Source organism: Anser anser (assembly GCF_964211835.1).
Source record: "Anser anser genome assembly, chromosome: 9".
Lineage (NCBI taxonomy): Eukaryota > Metazoa > Chordata > Aves > Anseriformes > Anatidae > Anser > Anser anser.
Window position 1 is genome coordinate 14,455,195 of NC_139729.1, and position 26,311 is coordinate 14,481,505.

Here is a 26,311-nt window from a genome sequence, read left to right on the forward strand (position 1 = left end):
AAAATGAGCTAAAGATCAGTGGTTGCTTTTTTTTTTTCTTCTTCTTCAATGAAACATTTGGACTGCCAAATGCCTTAAAAATGTATTTCAGACTTCTCTGTTTATTTGAAAGCTGCTTCTTCCAAGAAGACTAAGAATAATACAGTTACCATAGTTTCCTTATCCATGACCAATAAAATGCAGTTTGGAATAAAGTAAAGCAAGGACAAGACTACTCAGAAGATTCACTAAACAGCTGAATGTTGATAGCTTCAAATTGGATCACTCCTAGCATTACTACTGAAAATATTCAGGACTAATCAATCCCCAGATTCTGGACCAGTAATGAAGCTGAAGGCTTATGCCTTTCTGATTACCAGCTATATGAGATATTTCACTTCCAACACTTAAGATGTCTCTTTATGTAAAATCCGTACCTCACAGATTTAGTATCTCACCCCAGCGAGATTTCATATGTCTCTGTACTCTTTTGTTCCAGGAAGCGATTGTGTAGGAAGCACTTTACTAATGCTCAGTGAAGGTAAGAGCGATTAATTACCCATAGAAACCCATTGACAAAGTAAATAACGTACTGCCTGTTCTTACAGTTTTGCTGGCCCCTGAACAGGCAAGTTTCTAGGAAAAATGCCAAAAATAAGCTTTTCTCTTCCAGTCAACTGGCCAACAAAACCTACATATGCTTCAAAGACTATACAAATTATACGAGCCTTGGACACATCCATTTGCTTTCCTGATCAGAAGTCATATGATGGAACTTTACTCAAATGAAGTGATTTGATTTTTTTTAAGAAAAGAAAAGCAACTGTCCTCAAGAACAGTGAATGATGAAAGAGAAAAACATGTATGATGGATATTAACACCCACTGCCAAGTTATTTTTTTTTCTGATTTTAAAGAGCTGTGAAGATTTCCTTTAAATATATATTTTTTATATATTTATATACTTTTTATATATTTTATAAATTTGTATTTTTTATATATATTTATAAAAAGGAAGAGAATATATAACTATAAAATAATGAAACAGAACATCCAGTGGTTTTTCTGTTTGATAAGCCACAATAATAAGAACTGTCAAGTCAAGCACCTGAATGGGAGGAAAGCAGAATTGTCCTCCCATGCTCTCAGTGCACACTATGGGATTGACTTGTATGGTGCCTGGGCCTCTCACAAGAGCACACCAGGTAAATGTGAAAGAATGCAACTCAGCACCTGCAATACAATCCCTTTTAGTGCAAAACACTGTGAACAGGAAATGAAGAAAAAATTACTTAAGCTAAACCTCTTGTGTCGCATCTCATGGCTAGCTATTTTTGTGTTCCACTGTTTGCTGGCCAATAACAAGAGCTGAAACAGCTGAGGTTAAATCAAAAGCTCTGACCATGGTTTGATAACCCCTTCATGTAAACAATAGGGAAAGAAAATACAGCAAATCTCTTCCTTACCCCAAACAACCAACGCTGTAGTAATGAATTCTGAGTACAAGAGGCAGGAAAATTGCTCAAAGAACATTTGAAGCTGTTTTTAAGGAAATACTGTTATCCTCACCATGCAGTTTACTTATAGCTTTTGCAGACCCCAAAAGCACCATCACTGTGTGTATCTGACATAGAGGCATAGAGCTTCAGTCAACATAATTTCAGTTATAGATTAACCACAAGAAAATATATGCATCTTTTATCCTTGCTTTCTCATCTTGTGAAGGTATCAGAGTATAGGGAATATTACGGAATATAGAAAGTCATGTGTACATGAGTATAAGAGATCGCTCATATGGTGAACATGCTTCACTCCTCCAATGGAAAAGCTAACCAGTTCATGCCACTGAAAAAGCAATGTGTGTAACAGGACACCAGTTCTAATGCATTAGACAAAGCCATTATATTTTTACAGAAATATCTTAAATCCTATTAATTTATTGCTCATATTAAGTTGAGAAGTATGTTTTTAAATTGCTTATCTCAAGTTAATCAGTGCCAGAACTATAAAACAAAATAGCTAAAAGCACTGAATTAAAAGGTATGTCTTTCACATCCCCAGAGTTAACCTAACATGAAGGAGCAGTGAAGACCAAGCCTACAATATTAAACTTTGTACTCTTCTCACCTACTGACTAAGAGGTGCATAGGCTGGTTTTTTGTTGTTGTTGTTTTGTTATTTTAAATAAACATCACTCTTATGCCTTCAGTACACTATATTTCAAGTTTTTTTTGCCAGCCCTGATCAGGTTGCTCATTAATGGTTTTAAGCTTCCTGTCCAAAACCATGCAAAAGCAGAATTAACTGTGGGTCTGCATCCCATTACATCATTGTTCTCCACTCCTAGGGAGGGCTTCATGGAAAGCCCAGACCCTGTCATTACTCAGTTACAAGTGGTACCCTCAGTAAGTGACATCTGAAGCCACATCTATCCTCTCTGCCATTATCAATTTGGTCCCAGACCTCTCTTACAGTTCAAAGCAAGAATTGACATCTTTCCTCATCCTGCCTGCCAAAAAACAGCCAGCATTACATGAATTATACCTCATTGATGGCAAGCTGCTCTCCGCCTCCCCCAGCGTGGCCATAGCGGTGGTTGGAGCTCCGGAAGTCCTCGTATAGGTCCTCCTCGCTTCCCACATCGTCCGTCAGAGCTGTCTTATCCAGTGCACCATCAGCAATCACTGCAACAAGAAAAAGAACAAATCGGTATAGACTACAAGATCATCAGAAGGGTTGCATCACTTATATGAGCTCGATGGGAGTGAGTGGTGTGATAATAGCAGAGGACAAAAAGACAAGGAAGCTATATATGCGCAAGGCAGAGAACGCAAATACAATCTTAACATTGCTGTGTTGACAGAAAAAATGACAAGGCAACAGGTTCATGTCTGCCAAACCAAATGCTGAGGATTATAATTTATCAAAATCCTATCAGACCAAGGAAATTCTCAGCCATTCACCTTCCTCTTTTTCCACCCACTCCATCTGAGAACCTTTTTCGTTGCCTAGAAGGGTCTTTGTTACACAAGTATCCATTATTACCACAGGAGGGCCATTCTGCTCAGGATAACACTGAATAAGCTGCAGATAATTGAAGTTCAGCAGTTTGCAGTGTGAACAAGTCTTAAGACATAAGCATAAGCCTAAGAAATAAAAAAATGGCATTTATACTTGCTATACATAGGAGAAAATGGCTATTCCTCTCTTTCATAGGCAGGAACCTTTTTCTAAGGTCTCCTCAAGGCATTAGCAAATATACTTCACTGGCAAGTTGATGACTTGTTAATTTATCCCCTATCTGTCTAGGCTACTGAGTTTTCAAAATCTGTGAAAAATGCCAATGATTAAAGAAGACGTTTGCCAACATATTCATCTGGATTAGCAACTGCTAGAAAAACAGTTTCCATGACAAAGAGGTGGGCTTCACAGAAGATTTCTATGCATGAAATAAGTAACTAACACAAAGACATCAAAATGATTCAGGGAACAACAGCTGATGTAATTAATTTTAGCTTAATGGACTCAACATGGCTATACTACTGAGTCTGAATGAAGTGAAAATACGGATATTGGTGTCATTACTCATGGTGACATTCTCACTGTCAAAAGTCATACATGAATTCTGAGTACCAAAATTTTTGTAGAACAGGTGAAATAACTTTTAGCTTGACATCATACAACTTGATAGGAAAAGCATGGGTCAAAGTGTTTTTTTGTTTGTTTCCTCATTTCATTCCATAATGAAAGTGCATGCTATGAGCCTAATTATGACAAGAGAGGGAAAATAAAAGTGACTAAAGTTTCATTAGGTTATTACCTGAAAGCAAAGCTTCCCAGTAATACAAAATAAATTGCCACAGAGGTTACAGCAAGAGCTACAAACATTATACTCATCAATGGTTTCATTACACGTGATGTTTTTTTAAGGCTGCATCAAGAATATGTCCAATAACAAGGTGAGGTGTAAATTCACTGTAGCATCAATCAGTTCAGTACAGTTACTTAACATCAAGATGACTGGTTTATGAGCTACTTGATTACCCCCCTCCAACTAAATACCTGATTGTTTATGCTCTGAATTCAATAAATACAACACAAAGACATATTCATCATCTAAACCTGGGATCCCATTCAATTTTGACAGAAGTTCAGGACATGGAGGTGAACATGAACTTATGATTAGAGCAGAATTTTCTGTGGAAGTGTAGCTCTCCAACCATACAATATTAAGTGACATTTGACCAAAAAAAAAAATAAAATAAAATCAAGTATTCTCATAGCTTTGCTCTGACACATCATTTTACTACACAGACGAGACGTTTTCTACTGAATACATGCCGGTAGTATACACAGCATAAAAGCAGTTCTGGGACAGAGTCCACTACATGTAAGACTCAAAAAACGAATTGGTATGCCACAGATATCGCTTTATGCAGAGTTACCATAGTTTGCAGTTTTGAAAAAAAGAACATTGAAGTGTCAATTTTTGCTCATACATAGCCTGGAAAATATTTGTCTAATAGTAATGAACAACTTTCAGTATGTTTGTACAACAACAAAAACAAATTAGAAATGTTTTTCAAGAACATTTTTTTTAAGGAGAGAGTTAGCAGTCGCTTAATTCAAACCTTCTTTGCATTCATCTGATCTCATTCTTTTCCCTTATTTCATGCATGGCTTCATTGCTTTTGCATCTTCTACTATTTTTCACTGCTAAGAGTAATTTTCAGTTTGAAAAATGCTCCCTGACATCTTTAAAGCTTTTGTGTGTCCCCGCCCCCAATTTTCCTGTTTGTTCTCTGGATCTGTGCTTAGATGAAAAAGCAAAAGCTCCAGGGAGATATTTATCTGTATTACTTAAAATGCTCTATACCTCTGCTAAGTGCTGTGAAAGCTGTGTTTGCTTTTACTAAAGACTTGTTTTTCTTCTCTGAAATTACCAAGTTCATCAATTTTCTACAGTCTCAAACTGTTATTGCGTTTTGGATTACTTTTCTGAGGGGAAAAATTTTTTAAGAAGTCCTCATGGACATATTCCACCAAAAATGCAGTTCATGATCATATAGGTCATTCTTTAAGGTCAAATGGCCCAAGATAGCCATTTCATGTTTTCTGCAAAATGACTGATGATCCAGGGAAGAGAGAACGAAAGATAAAAACTTGCTCTGAAGCAGCTTACATGGGAGACACGATTACAAACAAATTAAAACAGTAGTCTCAAATGGTGACCCAATGCACTAGAAACCCATCAGGGAAGCAGGAGAACGAAGGCTTTCAATGTCAGTAATGACTCCACAAGCACAGCATAAACTAGGTCAAGAGGAAAAGAAGCAAGCACTGTACAAAAATCTTTAAAGACAAGTTAGCAGAGATTGAAGAAGCAGTCTATCAGATTCTCAACTGCACAGTACGAGTTGGACAGGCAAGTATTAAACTGCACAGTAGTTGGTCTGGATGCCCCGTTTCCCCTCCCCACCAAACACTCATCTCCATTTAACACAGAAATCCACTGATACAGTCACAGCTGGCCTCTCTGAAACCACTAATCTGACCTGTCCCTGGCAATCAGGCAGCAAGAGAACAACATTGCTCTTTCTAATGCCAAACCTCCAAAATTCATCCAGTTAACTCAAGTAGATTCCTCCATATTTTATATGGCTGTCATACTAGATTTTGTTAAATACAGCAACAAATCCCATACACAGTGACACAGGGATCATCAGCAACATTAGTATAACAGCCTTCTGTGCAAGTATTAAAACTCTGCTTCCTACTACTGTTAGCCTGAGATCAAGCTCAGAATTTATGGTATGATAGCACAAAAGCAGATGGATAATGCTGGCAATACTGGCTGACAAAAGAATGCTGCACAAAACCTTCTTATGTATCTGAATAGAGAATCAGTAGCCTGTCAGTAGCCTGGCTCCACAAGGACTCATCTTGAAGATATGGAGCAGCAAGAATTATACAAAAAATGTCCCTGAGAACAGCACAGGCAGTCTGCGTTCCAGTGCCTGAGCAGACAGCACCAAGACAGGCTATGTTTGGGGATGATCAAAGAAACAAAAAGGAGCGGTTCTATAAAAATAAAATAAAGCTTGATCAAAATGGAGGAATAAAGTATAATGTTCACCCTCACACCTTCCTACAGGTTTTGGGCTGCAAGCATAAGAGGTCAGCAGTGGGCAGGAGTCCAGGCTAGGCACTGCTTGTGCCTCCACCCTGATGAAGAGAGCATGCAAAAGATTGAGTCCAAGTAACTCCGAGAGGTGCTTCTACACAGCTACAGAGCTCTCTGTCACACCAGAAAGCCACTGAAGCTGTTCTCAGCTCCAGGGTTTCACATGGAAGGACCTCCTGTGCCCACAGTGGGAGACTGGCATTTCCTGTGATGGCCACAGTACAAGCCACAGATGCGCAGCTCAGATAGTGGCCAGACAGCTGCATCTTGCTTATAGGTAAATTATTCCAGACCCTGGATAATCTGAATCACCTTCTCCTATCCAGGGCAGTCGCCTGTATGTAGTGTTTTCTCTTGGGAGCCACCACACAGCCTGTCTGATGCTGGAGAACAACTGGGCCATGCTGGGACAGCCTTGACCTACATATGGAAGATGGCAGGGAGGAAAAAAGGAGCAAAGCCTTGTATTGTTCATCTAACCAGAAGAAGTTGGGATTTGATATCTACTGAAGAGCACAGATTGAAGAAGAACAGCCATAGTCTAGAGTCTTAACTCAAGGTGACATCATTCATCACGTCCAAGCTCCTTCCCAAACTCAAAGGAAGGACTTGCTTTATACATTCTACATGCCAAGAATTAGTGAATGCAAGTTGTTGATAGTTGGATAAAAACTAACAAGCAAACAACCCTAACACCACCAAAAAAGATTCCCACCCTCACTGGGGAAACACAGAACTCATTTCTGGAGCAGTTTCCTCAGAGCAGCTGGGCACTGCCACCCCAGACCTCACACAGCCTGGTAGCAGAGACCTCTAAGACATGGGGGTGTGAGTCTCACCCCACTAGAGAGAAGCTCCTGCCATGTGCCTGTGTCAGAAGACAGGGACTTGGTACTGATGGAAGATGGGCCACAGGCAGCCTCCCCAAAATTGTCTTTATGCAGCCTCCAGCTTTTAGGGGGTAAGGCTGAGATAGGAATCGATGATTACAGACAGCTTTAAAAACCAACAGCCTCCATATTTTATTAAAAGCACATTATGTTAATGACAAAGGGAACAAATTCTGTGTATTGGAAACGCCTTTCTTCAAGTGTGCTTTTCCAGTATCACATCCACACACTTAATTTGTCTCTATGTAGCATTTACATTTAAAATAATTCACCGAAATAACAGTAGGAGCCTGATTTACACTCGCAGAGCAAATTAATTCAGAGCTAACAACATCATTCCCTCTGCCTCACTGAGCAGAGATTGCTGTGGTTATGTGCAGTGCCCACAGGAAACTGCATTGCAGCTGCTGAAGGGGGTGGTTCAAGATATTTAAGATGCTAACCAAACAAAAGAGCTGTGTGGGGTGTGGAAGCCAAACCCCAAACCCACTGCCCAGATCAAGACAGCCCTTCCACCCTCCTCTCTGCCCACTCTGAATTGCTGCACACTGGTCTCTCTCTGAAACAGCTGCCACTGTGGTGCTGCAGCATCCACCAGCCCTATTCTGAATTACGTGCATCATTCATCAGCTGCTTGATATACCCAGGTCCCTGTGCAGCTGCCACAGTGAAATCCATCAGTGACGTCATCTCACTTCTGCCCCAACAGTGCAATTCTCCAGCTCTTTACTGTGCTGATGGACTCTCTCCTATCATTCTGTTTATGGCTGTGGGCCGGTTTAACAGGCAGAGGGAAGTCTGCTGGGGAATTAGCAACAAGGGAACAATGACCAGTTAGTATGAGCTTCATGCGGAGGAAAAACAAACAAACAAAACCAAAGTAAAAACTCAAGGACGTAGGCCTGCAAAGCCACGCCTTACAGAGCTAAGATCTTTGTGATGACATTTATGAGAAGGTAATGAAACAGTTTGGTGAACCTTTGAGGGGAGAAAAAAAAAGGAAAAAAACAGCATGTGGAAGAGGAAGAAAAATATTTCAGTGGAGAAAGCAAGCTTCTTTCTCCCATTTTAAAGAAAAATTAATACGGAAAAGGATTCAACATACCAAAATAAAATCAGCATTTTGGTACAATGCCACTAGTGGAATTCCTCTTGTGAATGAAACCAGTTCCTAATTAGCTGAGGCAAAGAGCAAGTCCGCACTTGAAAACAAAAAGGACACAGTTCTTCAATGGAAAGCTGAGTGCAGGTCCTCTGTGCATCTGCTGGACGCATCACCCAGGGTAACATTCATCAGCAATAATGCACTGAGCCACACACTCTGGTTTCAAAAGTTTTTAAACCCCAATTAGAATCTAAATGACTTGCAGTGTGGCTTAAGGGAGTTCTCAACTCTCCTGGGTAGTGAAGATAATTATGGGGAAGCGAGATGCGGACTATGAATGGCTCTGCAGCTCTGACTCCCACATTACTGCTTGCCACACACTTGCAGCTTTGATCCGTGTTGCCTCAGCAGGCATGTGGCAGAGAGAGCTGCCCTGGCCCCTTGCTCGCTTGCCGAGTTGCACTGCAAATGGAAGAGATGTGGGGGAGCAGTTTAAGCAGATTTGAAGAACAGTGAAATTATGGGAAAAATGGATAGGAAATAGCATGTATGGTCTTGATCCAAAGTCTGATTCTTTGTTGAAAAGCACCTTTGCTGTACTGGATACAAACTATTAATTCACTGGCTACGTTCCAGTCACAGCTACTGACGTGGAAAAAGCAGGCATGTCCTCCTACTCTGTGTATTTGCTATTTATTTGCTGAGGTCTGATTACTCATTCATACAGACCTGTTTGCTCTTATTTTTCAGATGGATGTCTTTGGAAATGCTATTTACTTTACATCTGGACAGTGTTGAACATGATGGGGCCACCGTTAGTTTAGTCCTTTAAGCCCTATCACAATCTAAACACAAAATCAATTCTAGCAATCAAAAATAGCAGACAAATCTCTTCCAGGATCCAGGCACATTCTTCGCTGCATCCTAAGCAGGATGTACTGTTTGGAAAGTCTGTCACTGCCCCAGTAACAAGCCTTATTCATGGATGTAGCTGTTATTTAAAGGAGTTAAATGGGGGGAAAAATAAGGGTAGATGAAACTAGCCATCATATTTTCAAAGTTTCCTCTGTAAATGACTGAATGCTTGTGTTTCTTGTTTCTAACAGGTAACAAACATCGACGTGCCAAACATACCCAGTTTTTAACTGTTGGGGCATCCGCAGCTGCTCTGGGCAGCCTGGGCCAGGGCCTCACCACCCTCCAAGTAAAGAATTTCTTCCTTAGATCTAACCAAAATCTCCCCTCTTCTAGTTGAAAGCCATTACTCCTTGTCCTATCACTACAAAACCTTGTTACAAGTCCCTCCCCAGCTTCCCTGCAGCCCCCTTTAGGTACTGGCAGACCGATGTAAGGTCTCCCCAGAGCCTTCTCTTCCCCAGGCTGTGGGAGCTGGGCTTGTTCAGCCTATCTTGACAGGAGAGGTGCTCCAGCCCCCCTGATCATCTTTGTGGCCCTCCTCTGGACCCACTCCAATAGGCCTGTTTCCTTCTTATGCTGGGGGCCCCAGAGCTGAATGCAGCAGCACAGGTGGGGCCCCACGAGAGCAGAGCAGAGGGGGAAATCCCCTCCCTCGCCCTGCCCTGCTGGCCATGCTGCTTCTGATGTGGCTGGCTTTCTGGGCTGCAAGCACACCTTGCCGGCTCATGTTCGGTTTCTCATCAACCAAACTCCTCAAGTGCTTCTCCTCAGGGCTGCTCTCCACCTGCTTATTCCCCAGCCTGTGTTCACGTTTGGGATTGCCCTGACCCAGGTGCAGGACTTTGCACCTGGCCTTGTTGAACTCCATGAGGTTCACACGGGCCCACCTCTCCATCCTGTCAAGGCTCCTCTGGATGGCATCCCTTCCCTGCAGCATGTTGACCACACCACACAGCTTGGTGTCATTTGCAAATATATTTGACTCTGTGTAGTAGAGCATGATCAGAGTCAACTCAGATCAGCATTAACCTCAGATGAGCTTTCAATTCATCTGCAAAGATGAAAATACCATATCTATGTCTACGTGTCTGTCCATTCTTACCCTAAGAAGTAACCAGAACTGAGGAAACCTGAGCAAGTAAGCCAGGAAATGAGTACAATAGTTATTTACTGTGGACAGCACCTACTTCTGGAAACCTAGAAAGTAAAAGCAACGTCAAAGGGTGTTAGTGCAGCTGAAAAGCCTGAGAAATGTGAATTTGAAGGGGCTTGGTCAATAGATTTCACCCATTTTTGTTTGTTTTTATGAGAGCACCTACGCCAGCTGTTCAAAGCCTTACAGACACATCCCAAATGTGGAAAGGTAGCAAATCAGCAGAAAAGACAGTTTTCTTAAAGATTATTCTCACAGGCTCCCCAACATGATCTCAACACATACCACTACTTCAGTGCACTGTTATGTGTGGCATCACTCTTAAAGGTCACTTCTGGGCTTCTCTCATCTTTTGCTTGCACAAGTACAAAAAACTTGCCTGAAGGAATATTCAAATAAAGGAGTCACACTATTGTTACCGAGACTTACTGCTTTTTCATTATTTCATCTGCACCAAAGCACTGGTTCAGAATTAATCGAATTCTACATCATAATCTTTTTTTTCCTCCTCCAGAAAAAATAGAAATACTCAACTTGGACGTAACCAATGCTTCTAGTCATTACCAGTCCACAAATGAGAACTTTGAACTGAAAATGCTTCCCCAGAACCACTCAGGGAGCATTATTCCTCCTAACTCTGCACCTACTCTCCAGGGACGTATTGGAGTTTCATAATGCAGGTGCTGTTTTTATCTCCCAAGTCTCAGGCTGCCCTTGTCTTTCTTAATTATATTGATGCAGCTGTGATGTTTGCTTCACCTCTAAAACAACTTCCTAAGACTATTTACAGTAGCATATTAGAAATTAAGCTAGCATCGGCTCTTATATTGCTTCATTTCTTATACCTGTCACTTTGTTAAACAAAAGGAAAGAATATAAATGTGCTGTATGAAAATACAGTTGATTTACATTTCCAAAATCTTTTATTATGTCTTTACATCACAGTACAACCTTAGAAGACCAAGAGCTTGGAAGCAAAGTCTGTACTAAAGCCAAAAAGCATAGTTTTCTTCTGTCTCCAGTCAGAGTCTGGAAACAAGAATATTCCACTATACACTAAGTTTTACCTACTGGCCTGGAAAAGACCACTTTGTAAAGAATGGCTACAGTCATTTTTATGAAGAATTCTCACTAGGAAGCAAAGCAATTTACACCACAGAAGTCTTTCAAATGTTGCACCAACTCATGCCAACTTTGCATCTTCCTTACATTATTTTTACAACAGTCAAACTTGTAGCAGAAAAAAGAGGCATGGGTCTTTCCTAAGATGGGCTAATTTATGTGATAACTTGAATGATAAAGAATCCACTAATAGTTTAAATGCTGACATCTTTGGTTAAGATAAAACTAGTTAACACTAGAACCTGAAACAAGGCCCATCCCCTATAGCTAGCTGACTGATGCAATGAACAACCCAGACGCACTAAGCACATACCATTTCCAGCAAAGTCAGCACAAAGAGCCGCTGCTTGGCACTTCTGAAATGCAGGCTGTTTGCATAAGTGTCTGAAGACAGATTTCAGAAGCTAACTTCGAACACTTAAATTTGAAAAATGTGACCTTTCTTTTTTTTTTCCCCACAATTCTGCATAACGCTATAAATCTAGTCTAGTCTTCGTGAAGCTATCCAGGCAGACAAGTGGCTTATATCTATGACCTTGTACAACAGAAGTAATTAAAAATGAATGCCATGAGAAGACTTTCAATTGCTCTTGTGCATTTATCAAGCATAAGTCTCAAGGGGCAGTAAGATTGTTTTGTTGACGCTATTTTGAATGACCAGTCTTTACATAACATGCAACAGATCTGGTTTCATAGTGGGGCTACAGTCTTCTCGTTAAAAATACTGGCAAAAGTGCTTTACCTTTAGAAAATCATTCTGTCCCTATTTAACCTGAGTTCTATCTGAGTTCTAAGAAAATCCTTGAGATCAAGCTAGCAAATGTTTCCAAAGGGAAAATGGGAAATCAAGGATCTATGTTATTCAACCACAACTGCCACGACAGCTAGGGGATCAGGCTTTTTGTATTACACAGCAGTGCACAAACAAGGGAGCAAAACCCATGTTCTGAGTTAGACTGATCCTTCTCTGGTTTTATTCGAAACATATCTGGGAAAGCAGCTCCAAACAAGCTACAGGAGAGATGCTGAGCATGGTCAAGCATAATTCAGTCTCTGTATTCTGAGTAAACTGAGACCCAAGAGCGTCCCCACTGGAAGATAGGTGCAGAATAGGAGGGCGCTACATTAGCTCTGTCTAGGGGGAGACCCCAGGGATAGAGACAAGGTGGAAATTTCAAACTCACTCAGACATTAGATATTTACATTTCTGTTAGTGCAACCTTCACTGCCATAGTCCAAGACTGATGGTTTTGATATCTAATACCAATATGTCACCTGTACTGAAGACCAGCCCTACAAAAAAAATGGATGAAGAAGGCAGGAGCGCAGACACCTGGATGAGAGGACAGTGCAGTCTCTTGCCTTCATTCCATGGCTGGGACTGTGTTTCACACAAGCTCCAGCCACAGCCCCGCACCAGTCAGCCTGCCTGGCCTCTCCTCCCCATGCCACCAGACTTACCTGCCAGTGATGTGTATGGAAGTGAGACACTGCACCAAAATAAATTCAAACTGTAAGTGTACAGCAATATTCCTATGAAATATATTTAACAACTCAAATGTATAAAGCTGTTTAACCTGTCTTTGATACTGTTTACACTGTAGTAGGACCAGAGATGCCCACTGTGAAGTATTTGCACCCTGGCAATCTGAGGATGCAGAATATGATATTTTACCACAGATCAAATATAAGGAATTAAGCTTAAGATACCAGATTTGCTGATTGATGCATCTCAATAAATTTTAAAATATCACGAAAGAAATGGAGATTTCACATTCAATAACTTCAAGTTTTCCAGAAAACTGTTAAGAAGGTACATTAGGAGTGACTTCAAAACAATCAGCTCCAGGTCTAAATTACAGCTGAATACAACAGGTGCAATCTCAACCTACAGCAAGAAAACTCATCCAAGGAAGACATTATTCCTCTTGGAATACATTAAGTATTCCATTCAAAGCCATTATTAATCACCTTCTTTAAAAGAAAAAAGCATTCTGGCAAGGTCATATTGGTCAGTGTGCCTCTAGTAGTTAAATTCATTACTTAAGATGTTTACTGTGGGCAGCAACAAAGAAGTAAGAGTAGCAAAATTGTTAAGATCAGCAGTTCAGCAAAATCATAAGCCTGAGATGCTAAGTGTGCTTTTGAAATATGAATTCAAAATGACACATTACACCACTTACAGATCATTGGAGACAAAGAATATTTTGGAAGCTTTGGAGATGGATTTAAAAGCTAACCCTCTCCCAAGCTGAAGATGATAAAATTAAGAGAAGTATGTTAACACAGGCAGCAACATAATCTCAATGCTTTCAATAAAAGATCACTGCTGATTAGCAGTGACTAAACTGAACAAGGTCCCTTAAAAAGGTAAGGGAGAATGAAGTAGCTATACAAGGATAGAAGAGGCTTCATCTTACAGTCAAATGTAGCTTTACCTAAGGTACATGTCAGAGAAAAGAGACATTCTTCTAGAAAGAGATGGCTGAAGCAGTCAAACTAATCTTTGGAAATTTGACATATTAATTAATAACTTTGCAAAATCAGAACAGGCTGAAACAGACAGTGCCTTCCCAAGCAACCCTGTTTACATGTTCCAACGCACTGGTCAACAAATGTGCAGCTCTTTATCATTATTTGAGTTTATAAAACAAATAATAATCCTTTCACATAACAGCAAAGATGTCAAATTTGTTATTTCCTGTGATTAGCCAAAACAAAGTGTTTAATTCCACAGTGATGTTATTGTTTCCATTTATGAAATGATTCGTATTTCGATCCCATATGTCACTAACAAGAACAGGACAATGCTTAGTTCTGTTATTAAAAGAAATAAAATTCAAAATGAAAACAAAACTGTTGGAAAGCAGAACTAATGTACTGTAGTTGGCACACCAGTCACACGTGTTGAAGAACCAGCTGGCTAAAAGCAGTTTCTTAGAAATTCCCTTTGATAAACTCGAGCTAAATGTCTTTAATCTACTGAAGAGAACTGTACATTTATGAGTTCACAACCCTTAGCTTTTCCAAAGCAGCCAGAGTAGTTATCTCATCTAGAAAGGATTAAAAAACAAAACAAAATAAAAAAGCACACTTGCTCTAGACCATTCCAGAAACGCATTCTAGTTCCCCAACATCTCTCTAGCTAAACTGGGCATCTGACTGAGGAGTGGGGGAGAGGAAACAAACAGCCTAGACCCCATGCTGCCTAGCTTTCAAAAGGTACTAAATTTATAAAATACACCATTATCATCAAGTGTGCTCAAGGATGCACAGTGATTTATTACTTACATAATTATTTTGTTCTTCAGTGTCTAAAATCACTGCTTCTCAGAACTAAAGCAAATGGTAAAGAAATTCTTCCAGCAACATCTTGCCAAGTGAAGTGAAATTTAAATTAACCTTATTTTCCAAAAGTCTTAAACCTGATGCATGTTCACGTAGGATGATAAATCTAAGTGTTCGGTTTCTTCTTTCCCTAGCAATTTAACCAAGCTCATTTCTGTATCTTTGCAGCCTATTTTTGTCTGTTAACATATCTATCAGCCTGGAATGACAAAACTATGAGAACAAAAATGTACACAACATCCATCCCTTCTTCCTGCCCCTACACAGAACCAAAACATGTCCCTTCTGCAGCCAATTAGTTCGTGTATGCATATGAAAGCTAAATACAAACAGTAGAAAACAGTTCATGGTTTTAATAGGAGGTGGTAACAATACAGGATTCACCTGTCCTTTGCTTGAAGTCTTACACTGCCTTGGTAGTTATAAGAGACTAAAACATTTATCTTCTCCCTGAGCTGTGCTAGAAATCAAAGATAGCATGTAAGCATGGGAAAAAAGTGTTTTCAACTGATTTTTTTTTCCAGCACGAACAATCTCAATCTAGAAGTCAGTCAAGAAGCGTCAGATTTCTTTGTTCTGAAACTGCAAAGAGAGAAGCCAGCAGCAACATCCCTCTAAAGTACTTACATTCAAGCATGGATGGCCATACCCTGCCAATCGATCCTGTGCAGGGCCAGCAGAGCGGATGCTGCTGCAAGTCCCATACCCTGGCCCTGTTCTTACAAATTCGCCTTAGAAGTTTGCTCCAGCTGGTAGCACTTGATTTTAAAAGGTCTTGTCTGAATGTCAGTGTATTTCATTACAGTGTGACCCATATCACGTATTCCTCCAAGGAAGCTATGTGTTCTCTGAGAATGGACCAGGTAGCACAGACAGCATTCCCAGAACCCTCCTGCTAGAGTGGGAGCTGGGAGAAGCAGTCATGGTCAGGAAGTGATTTACAAATGGGAACAGTCACTTCACTGAACTTAAACCATACCACTAACATTAAATATTGCCACATGTCGATTGATGGCACTTTTAACATAAAACGTGATCTATGTTCTTAGTTCTGGAGCGTGCACAGAAGTCTTACACTAATTAATGCTGGGGTTTGCCTTCCCAATTTCATATGTTTAGCTGGTTATCTCTAGTGTGAAGTAGATTCAGCTTTGTCCACACACATAAGTTGTGCTAATATCATTTTTAAACAGATCAAGGCAATTCACCCCCAAGGAAACAATTGCAGATACTGTTCTACAAGTACCTGCATCTTACAAAAGCAGAGCTCACTGCTGCATAGCAAACTATAGTCTACTTCCATTACTGATGAAAAAAAAAAAAGCATGGCTGCACACCAAACACAACCCTTTGTGAGTGAAACAAACCTCTGAAGTATACCTTGTAGTTGTGAGCTCTGGATCTCAAATGGGACAAGAACACAACACACTCCTCTCACATAGTCTACCAAGAAGGAAGAAAACAGCTCCTATTTAGTTGGCTGTTTCAGAGAACAACAGTAGAAAAAAAAACCAACTGCGGGTGTCCAAATGAGAAAAGCGATCCTGCACACACCTATATGGCACTGGCAGAGAAAGAACTTGAACATATACAGAAGAAGCCCCATCTTTCCCCCGCCCCTCCACACTCTGTATCGAAGACCTCCAAAGCTAAGCAGAGGCTCCCTGGATGCTGGATATATCTGAACTGGGGTATTCCTGTCTGGAAGGGTCTGTTGCTATGATCTGGAGATGATATACAGAGGGGTTCATAGTCCAATTTGTCTTTACTGGAAAGAATTCCCTAAAGTGTTTAAGCTTTTCTCTCTTGTTTCTTTTATATGACCTTCTTCCAAGTTTCTTCCTGACATTGCATCTCACAAGTGAGGGACAAAGTACAGTGTTAAGAGAATGGAGGAAAATGCCCTCAGCAGAGCTTTGACTGAAATACAGATGCAAATGTTATCAAAGTCAGTGGAGCCTCTGTGCTTTATGACCTCTGAGCACCTGCAGTTCGAAGTACTGCCAAGCAGTGCAGAGAAGGTCTGGACACATGCACATTTCTGATTACAAATATAGGAAAGCTTTAAGCAGATGTGCAAATTTGGTGTTTGAATGTAAGCTATGGGCAAACAATGAACATTTTTCCGATTTTCTACTTCTCACTGGTTTTGTGTATTAAAGTACATCAATAAAAATTAAGTTTCATTTCTGCATTACACAAAGCAAGAACTTGAGTCAACTAAATGTTGACATTGGAAAACCTTCTTGGGTCTCAGAGGCAGACTGGCAGATGGGACTAGCAGATATGCCACAGGACCTTGGAGAGACCGATACCCTTCAGCAGTAGCTATTGCCTTCTCAAAAGGTACTAGACTTTTAAGGATAAAAAAAAAAAAAAATCAAATCATAAAAGTGCAGCTTTACTCTCTTTTTTTTTTTTTTTTTTAAGCAAAGCTACACAGGTTCTCCAAGCTCAAATCCTATGTGCTGGTAGTCTTAGTGCTCTAATTGCATTTTTTTAAATGAGGTTCCAAGAAAAACAAAACCAATACCTCTATGTTATCAAACAAATGATTTTCCTCAAAAAGAAAACTGTTAGAGAACAGAATACCATTAAGGTATGTTAAAAAAAATGTGACAGGAGGACTACTTGTAAGTATCTGTGCATTTTAAGTTGTGTGATGACATAACCTGGATGAAGTATAAACACAATCTGTTTAGATTGTATTTCTATGAAATCAAGCTGATGCTTTATTTTCATATTCAGCATGAATAGTTCTGTGCAGCAGTACCTTCCTCTAAGTTAAGGCATAGCTGTTATCTCTGTCTTGTGGATTTAAAGACCGGTAGTATTCCCCTGCTCCAGAAGCCCAACTTCATTTCTGAGTGACAGACTATGCAATGCAGGGTTATTAAATCAAAGGACAACGCTGAACTATCAATACAGGGAAGAGTCCCCCAGGAGATTACTGTGAAAAGAAATAAATTCTTTCCTCCAATAGGAAAAATAAGCCCCTAAAACAAATTCCCGGACGTCCACCCAGCCTGGAAAGCTATCTATCCTGGCTCTGACAGCAACCGATGCTCTAAGTACCTTTATTTAACAAGTATGGAGTACATAAAGAGAGACCTGGAGAGACCGACAGAAGGAAAAGACAGAGCAGGGCTAGGCATGCACTGCCTATTGTGCTGTTGCGCACACATCAGGTAAGGTCTGGAGCTTCTCTCCTTAACATTCACTTAACTCCTCCAGATTTTCCCCAGAACAAATCATGGGAGATCCTGGTCTACTGCTTACCAGTCTCTACAAAATTCAGAGTTCAGGAGCATAAGGGAATAGTTAGAGTATTACTGCTGTATTCTAAAGGAGCTTTAGCAGGGGATTATTCTAGTGATTAAACTAGTGAGTGCGGCATGTAGCACGTATACTGGGGATCATGGAAGTTTATTGTGCTGTAAAATTCATGAAAAAATGTAGGACACATTGCAAGTCCATGAAGCCATGTGGGTGCTACACACATACATTTGGTGCTTGACATACTGCATTCAGAGTGTATGGCTAAATTGCAGCACACGGTATCAGCCTGGCTTAGGTGGTAATGCTGCAGTGCAGCACCATCATGATAGCCTGATTATGATTATGATTAACACACCTCAGCTCTTGCTCTTGATGGAGATAACCAGCACTGCTGGCAATAGCAGTCCTTTCCAGGGCAGTGGCAGACATTTAAAAAAAAAAAAAAAAAAAGACCATTGAGGTATGTGCCTTCTACTCACAAACTAGCCCAAGGCGAAGAGGAAATATTTACAAATTAGCAATTTGTTGACATAAACAAGTTGTGCTGACCCTCTGTTCTCCCCTTCTTTCTCCCAGTTCTGCAGTCCTCAGAACAAGCCCTAAGGATGAAGGGAACACAGACCCACATCGCCCTGCTGCAGCCTCCCCATGCAGCTGAATTTGAGCCATTATATGTGCAGATTACATATATATATATAAATATATATATATATATACATATTTACAATCCTGTTTCCTCCCACCTTGATTAGTGGGAGAACATTTAGACATTTCTGTCTGCCTCCTTTCCTTTCAAGCCTAAATGCAAAGGGCAGGCTCTGAAAACGGGACGTTTTTCCTCCAAAGGCCCTTTCTGAACTCAGCAGGTGCAACCCCACTGAAGGCAGGAAACTCTACCATTTCTAAACTATGTTCCTGGCATCTGCTTATCTTTCCTGCTGAAAACGTAGCGGATGTCAAAGTGTATCAGAACTTACACAATCCCCTTGACTCCAGTATCCTTTTACTGTAAATACAGCCTGAGCTTGTTTGAACTGGAAATTGTTGTTCTGGGGAATAATTGCTCTGTACACAGTGCTGTCTCCAACTGTTTCCAATGCATTTTCTGAGCAGTTCAGGTTCTCATTGCTAACCTCACAGTAAGCTTAAAAATTTGAATTAATTCTCTTCAGCAAACTGCACAGATCGCTGGTTGCGTATGTCAAAAATGTCAACAGCAAAACAATCAAAACAGGCACAACTGCACTTGCCTGGTTTCAATACAGCACAGCATTTCAGTCTAATACAGGTTAAAAATATTTCAGAGGTGAAAGAAAAATGCTGTCCATGTACACATCTCTCAATGGTGAACAGACAAACTAGATGAGAAGGACAAAAAAGAAGAGAAATTATGAAAAATAATCTGATGCACCCGAATGTGCACACCCACTATAATTAGTATTCCCACTCCAAAAACACACGATAACCTCCCCTGATGTTAGCCTTCCTGGATTTTGCCCGAGGTGAAAACAATATTGTAGGAAAAATACGTGAATCTTTTACTTGTACTTGTCATTGCCCATCACATTCCACAGTGGTTGGGATCACCAGAGGCATGAGCTGTCTCAGACAGTGGGCTTGGGTACTGACAACTGAAATTCAGGAACGTTTGGCACTCAGATACTATAGTCACAGATAATCGTACTTCCAGTGACTCCATGTCTGAATCTACAGCTTTACTTTTGAAGTGACTCTGGTTTAATCCAGCCTTTTAGGAAGCAGAGAAGCTTGTTATCAGGATGTTATTCTCAGCAATGAGTAATCTCTGCTGCCAGTCTGAGAAAGGATTAGTGAAGAAGTCAACAGTGTTTTTTTTAAAGCTCCAAAATTATGACAGCTGAAGAACCAGCCTGGAAATTGCAAGGAGAAGGTTTCCACACTCTCTGGTGACAATGCTGCAGCGCAGCTATTGTATGAAACACTTGACTCTTCTGGCCCTAGCTACTGCTGGAACATATGAAAAGCTGATCAGCAAAATCACTCAGTTCCACGTGTGAGCCAAGTTTGGCTTGTGTGAGGGTGGCTTCTTGACTTGACTATTATTTTCCCTTTGGAAGGACAGAAACAGTAGGAACCTCACCTCACCACAATTGATGCTACTTTCTCAACCAAGCATCCATCTTGCTCCTTAGAATAATCACAATTAGATCTTCCTTTTGAAAACAAATCGAAATAAAACTGCAGGAAGAGGAGAAACTTGCTATGGGTTTTTACATTTGTATCTAATTCAGCCTTCTGTCAGTATTTTCTTATGCACAAAAAAGTCACATCTTCAGCACTGTGACAATCAGAATTAATTATCTGGAAATAGCAATTCTAGGCAGAACAAAGTTCTTGTATTAAAATCCCTGATATTTCCCCAGTCTAGAAAACAATAAACGCCCAAAGTATACAAAGTGCATAGAGAGTCCAGAGCAGACATGACTGCTAAGCCACCATAAAGGCAAGATGACATCAGGAGTTAGTAGCAAGATAAGTACGTATTGCAGAACTGCTCAGTGGACTCACAGATAACCTCTTTTTCTTCCACTAGAACGCAAGCAGTAGCAGCTTCATCTAATATTAACAAATAAAGGGGAGGATGCCCCAAAAGGATCCCTAACACAGAACATTCCCCCCCACCTCCTCAATTATTAATGTATACACCCAGACATCTGTGAGTGGGGCTACTGTTACCACAGCCAAATAACTACTTGCTTTCCTTGGTGTGACGTGAAAAAAGCAAAGCAAGGCCAAGCACATTGCTGAGGAGGAGGAGGGGCAGAGTCCTAAGCATCACCATACTGTTTTATTCCAAATCCCTAAGAGACAACATTTTCTTTTCCTATGCTATGGCACATCTACCAATAGAAAATTATTTTCTGCTTTTAAGGAAAAAACTTTAAAATCTATACTCAGCCTATATCCATTTCCACTCATCATCCTCTCTATAATACCCCCGTGATTCCAAGTTCTCTTTTCCCTGATGAGGAACAATCCATTTCCCCCACATATCATCATAGCAGAATATTTTCTGAATACATCATCAGTGCATTCCTTGTTTTTCTACTGCATTTATTGAATTTAGTAAGAAAGAGGACGACAACAACAACAACAAAAAAACAACTCCTACAACCACAAATGCTATGATATACGAACTCAAGAGATTCTAGAATTTCTCCTAATCTACCATCTAGAGATAAATTGGTGAGGGACTACTGCAGAAAAGAGAGGATCTGTGACCAAATTAACACACTCTTCACCGCATCATGTATAGACTTTTTGCAAGGTGATGCCAGCAAGATACTCTGCTTGCTTACCTATCCTCACACCCCAGGAAAGGGAGCATTTCTCCCCACTCCCAGCACACTGCAGATGGGGCAGCTTCCCTCTTGCTACCACCCAGCTGAATATAACCACCAGCACTCTCCACTGTAGCGAGAGAAAAGGACGTGATTTGGGCCTTGGAAGTAACATACAAAGCCAAATAAATCTGTTCCAGGAACCAGTTTGAAACAACTCAAGAACTGGAACAAGTCCTTTCAGTCACTGACTAACAGATGGCATTTATCCAGTGGTGAGAAGCATGTAAATTCTGGCACGAAAGAACAACTTGCAAATTTATTCCCAGGCCCCGTGGTGTTGTGGATCCAGTGAGAATGATGTTAAGAGCCTGCCTCAATTTCCTCTTGATCCAGAGGATAATTTACATTTCCATCAGTCTTTCCCCAGTATTCTCCCTGCTGCAAGATGACCAAGTACTCAGCTGCATGCAGGGAGTTAGAAATAATACTGAACAACATGGAGATTGCCCCAGAGGCATCAGAGGAGAATCTGTAACCCTCACTCCCCACATGTATACAATACCATTTTTAGTAGTTGCTGACCCGTGTTAGAACAAGAATGGGGTCAGGAAGGCAAGAAAACACAGACACAGCACAGTGCTTGCTGGAAGACGGTCAGTGCATGAAACAACCCACCAAAAATTGCATGTGCCATTAACCACTGAGCAGCGCCTTGCTGATGAAAACATTCCCTGATAACGTTTGGCATCTGGATTCCATTTCTCACACACCAGAAACTGATGATGTTAGTAAAAAGGCTAAATGCTATCATATCTAAGTTAGCCATGAGTTATATTTTTTGTTTGTTTTTGGAACAGAATGAAGACTCTCCACAGATTAAGTTCTCCAAGACTGGCCACTAAGCCTCCTAGAACCCCACATTTCATTTAGTACTTCCTCCCTGCATGACTCAGGTAGTTTGATTTACCTACAGGACCATCCAGACACCCTATTGAGTTCTACTGTTCTACGACAGTCTCATCTCAAATGCCTACACATCACAGAAAGTGGAAAGAGGTCTCCTGTAAAGCCATCTTCATCCTTTACAAATACAGAAAATGCTTTTAAATACTTAACAGATCAGCAGGAAATATCCTGAAACGATAGCTGTGCTCTCCTAACCATGCAGGAAGGATTTAATACAACTTTTTTCCAGAGTAAAGAATTTTGGAATGCAACTGAAGTTATTTACTGTATAGTAATAAAAAGATCAATGAAGTAAATTATTTACATTGTACCTCCAAATCCAGTTTTCATTCTGACCCTTCATACAAAAGGAAGGGATGTAACGGAACCTCAACATCTTCTTGCCCATCTGTCTGCTCCAAAGCTCAAACAACTGCCATAGTAGTTTTTGAGAAAGATTTCCTCAACCTGTTCCTCAAAACCTCCACTGAGACTTCACTATCTCTCCAGACAGTCTTTTTCCAGTGCTTACCCTGATGTTCAATCTGAGTCTTCTTCACTACAGATTTCTCTACCCCCTTCAACCCTCATAAGCATGAAAAATAAATTACTTCCTTTGCAACCTTTTTTTTTTCTTTTGTGGTGGTGGTGGTGTGTATTTCAAGATTCATGTCTTCCCCCGTTCTCCTCAAATGCACATTCTTAAATCATCCAAACTTCTCCCATAGATCAAATTACCCAGATTACTCCTTACTTACTTCTGGATCCTCTTCAATTCATCCCACAGCATCCTTAATTGTGGTGCCCAGCGATACGCACTACATGTCCTTTAAACAACGACACATACACTTAAACTTAACAAGTCAGCCCACACGCTGCCTTCCATACGCAGTGTTTCGTACTTCAAACTAAGCACATTCAAATGATAACTCTGAGAGTTCAAGCCAGCTTTATTTTAAATTATAGAAAAGATTACGTAGTGCATTTTAGACTAGCCTGGTCAACATGAATATACTCACCATGTACTCAGTCAAATTTAGTTAAATAAAGGGCACCGCATTCCAAGCACCAGTAGGTGTTGCTCCCTTCATGGAAGTTCAGCACTATTCACTGGGAAAGGTGCCAGACAGTTATACACCTGCTCAAAACCCAGCACAAAACATTCTAACACAACCATGCTCTATAACTTGGAAGTGCTTTTATTCACTGTGCCTTTCTCAATCTGCATTGAAAACACAAAGTGTAGCCTCTGGTACCCTGAGTTTTCCACACACCACTCCTGAGAGCTCTGCTGAACCTAGATGTCTCTCATTTTCTCTTACTGATTGCAGCTCACTTAGATCCTGGAAAGACCCTTGTCAGTTCTTGTTGCATGCAGCTCAGTGGCCTTCAGGAGACACTCTAGCTGATGAGTTTTTTTTTTTTTTTAAATTAAAAAAAAAAAGAACTGAGGAAAAAAGCACAGGGCAAGGTCCCCGTCTTCCAAAGTCACGCAGCTTGATGATCTGCTCTCCCTAATGCAAAAGGACAGACAGTATTCCCTTCCCTTTTTTTCTACCCAGTTAGTTTGACAATAAATGCAATTGCCACGATAAACATCCACAGCAAGAGATCATTTACACAAACTAAATAACTGCTGTCACCAAATCATCGTGTAATATTTTCACTAAAAATGTGCAGCTAACACTGCCGTGTGACATTTTGCTTTCAATTGCACACAGTCATGAGCAAAAATATTTCAGATGCTATTACTTGTGTTGGTTAAAGTTTCCTCCTAGACAAAACATGGGCCCTGTCAAATACCATCACAGGAGTACTAATGCAGTAGGTTAAGAAGCTGCTACTCGACTCCTGCTGCAGCAGAGGCTGAGGTCAAGGAGAGTTGCTGAAGCAGCCAGCAGGCTGCTATCACACCAGGGGCTCGCTGCACCCTGGCTGCCCCAGCCCTCAGTGGGAAGAGGCCATGGGAAGCAGGGGATGGGGCCAATCTGACGCGGCACAGCAGATCGAGCAGCCACCAGGAGCACAGCAGGGAGGGAGGAATGTTTCGGGCAGGAATTCATGCTGAGCAGAATCCTCCCACCCAGCCTCATCTCCAGCCGGAGGAACAGGGAGAAGCTCAGCCAGAGGGACCAGAGCAACTCTCTCATAACCTACAGCCCTCGCTGGGTTTTGAACGGTTTTGACCAGCAAGGTTTGCTCTGAGCGCTATTTGCCTGTGCTAGCCATGACAGAACAGCTGCACTGGATAATGCCATCTTGTTCCAGTTACCTCAAAGCTGCTTACTAGCCCATTACCCTGAGAACTTCAGTTTGCAGTTGGAGTAACTTCGAGCCTCACTTCAAATGCCACCAAGAAATTCCTCTGGTCAAGTTGCAGTTTGCACTTTTTTCTCTCAATAAATCTGCCTATTTTTTTGCAGAGACTTTGCTCTGATGTAGTAGCATGCATGTGCTGTGGTGTGGAGACTGGAGAATGCAAGGGCCAGAAGCCATTCCACAACAAAGCCACCTAGCTGATGCTGATAGTTATGGTCCTGACCTCCAGACCCGCTAAGAACTTAGCTGGCTTCTCACTAAGATTTTGCTCTCTCAGCTTCTGTTCTCCTCAACACTAGGATGGGAAGCACACCAGGGCATCAAACACTACAGCTGTCTGGGTTGTATCACATCTGGTATCTTGTGGTCACCAGCACAGCACGGCTGTGCTAGGGTCAGGAATGAGGTTAATAATTAAAGGTAGTGCCTCAGCTTACAACCACAGCACGTGCATCTGGAAGCACAAGGTGATTTTAAAGTTTTAATTTAAAACTGGAAGGACCAATATGCAAGTTAGCCCACAATGACCTAGCTCCAGAAGGAGCATGGATGCATCAATTCACTGTTTCAGCCAGACTAATTAGCCAGGTTTTTGATCACTGTCCCTGACAGACCACTAAGATCTAACCCACAAAAACATATATGTTCATGCATAACTACTGTGGAAACCTTTAACGCTGTTGTTTTGACAGGTGGAAGCTAACTTTTAAGCTTTTTAGCCACAGATCTTTCCAGGAAGGAAATACTGTTTTCCACTTAAAGCCCCAATAAAATAGGGCCCACAACAACCTAAAATTCAGCATCGAAGGCTAAACTGTGAGTCCTTCACTCACATTAGTACATAAATGCTCCCTGCAGTTGTGCCTTGTAAACCACTACCTCCCTAGTAGCTCAGCATCCGCAGTGCGCAGATCCTGTACACGTTGTGCTGTGGTGCAGATCGGAGCAGAATCAAACTTCTTCCCAGCCCCTGGCAGTGGAACCATGACCTCAGCAGTCCTCTTAATCTGTTATCCTGTCTCGAGCTGAGGTACACAGCTCCAATATAGCCTTGTAGTCATGCACAGCAAGCAGGGACTGTGAGCCCAGAAGACATGGTAGTTTACAGTTTTCTGACCTTGCTTAAACAAGCAGTGCTTTGAAAGCAACAAGACATTCTTCCACTTGTTCAGATGAATCAGCCTTAGCTGCAGTCTGCACTCTTACACACAGTCCTCAGTGCAGAGGCAAGTGATCAGCAGCACAACAACTCAGACGCTTCCTGGAATCGTTGGTGTTTAATGCAAATGCATAAAATCCAGGCACCGCAGAGCTTTCTGCAATATAATCCCAAAGCTGCTTAAAGGCCAACTTGGAATAAAATTGCTATTGTGCCTCTCTGCTTATAATGAATTCACAATAACCTCTCTGATGCCGGTGTCAAAGAATATGAATTTGCCTCAATGTATAAAATGCGTTCTACATACAGCAACACACTGTCATTAAAATAAAGCTCTGAAACAGTCACATCTTAGTCATGGTCTACAACCTCCCCATGGAAACCACTCTGCTGCCCATTTACTCCAAGAATACAATTATTTTTTTATGCATAAGGTACTCAGTGAGCCTATTCCAAAACTCTAACAGGAGTGTTATTATTATTTTTTTTTTCCCAAAAAGCTTTGACGATCTTGTGTTACTAGCAAAGAAACTTCAGAGTATATCACAACCCCACTCTGCTAGGCAATTTAAGGGAACAGGAACATTG

General features: G+C 41.0%; 1 protein-coding gene across 10 annotated transcripts in view; it reads right to left on the minus strand.

The window, feature by feature from the left end:
- The window catches only part of ARHGEF4 (Rho guanine nucleotide exchange factor 4), a 215,060-nt gene that overhangs the window by 37,707 nt on the left and 151,042 nt on the right, over positions 1 to 26,311 (minus strand). For all 10 annotated transcript variants that reach the window (XM_083849078.1, XM_083849082.1, XM_083849084.1 and 7 more), the window contains one exon: positions 2,523 to 2,662. In XM_083849078.1, the coding sequence (XP_083705204.1) occupies positions 2,523 to 2,662 (140 nt within the window). The remainder of the gene's footprint in view (positions 1 to 2,522; positions 2,663 to 26,311) is intronic.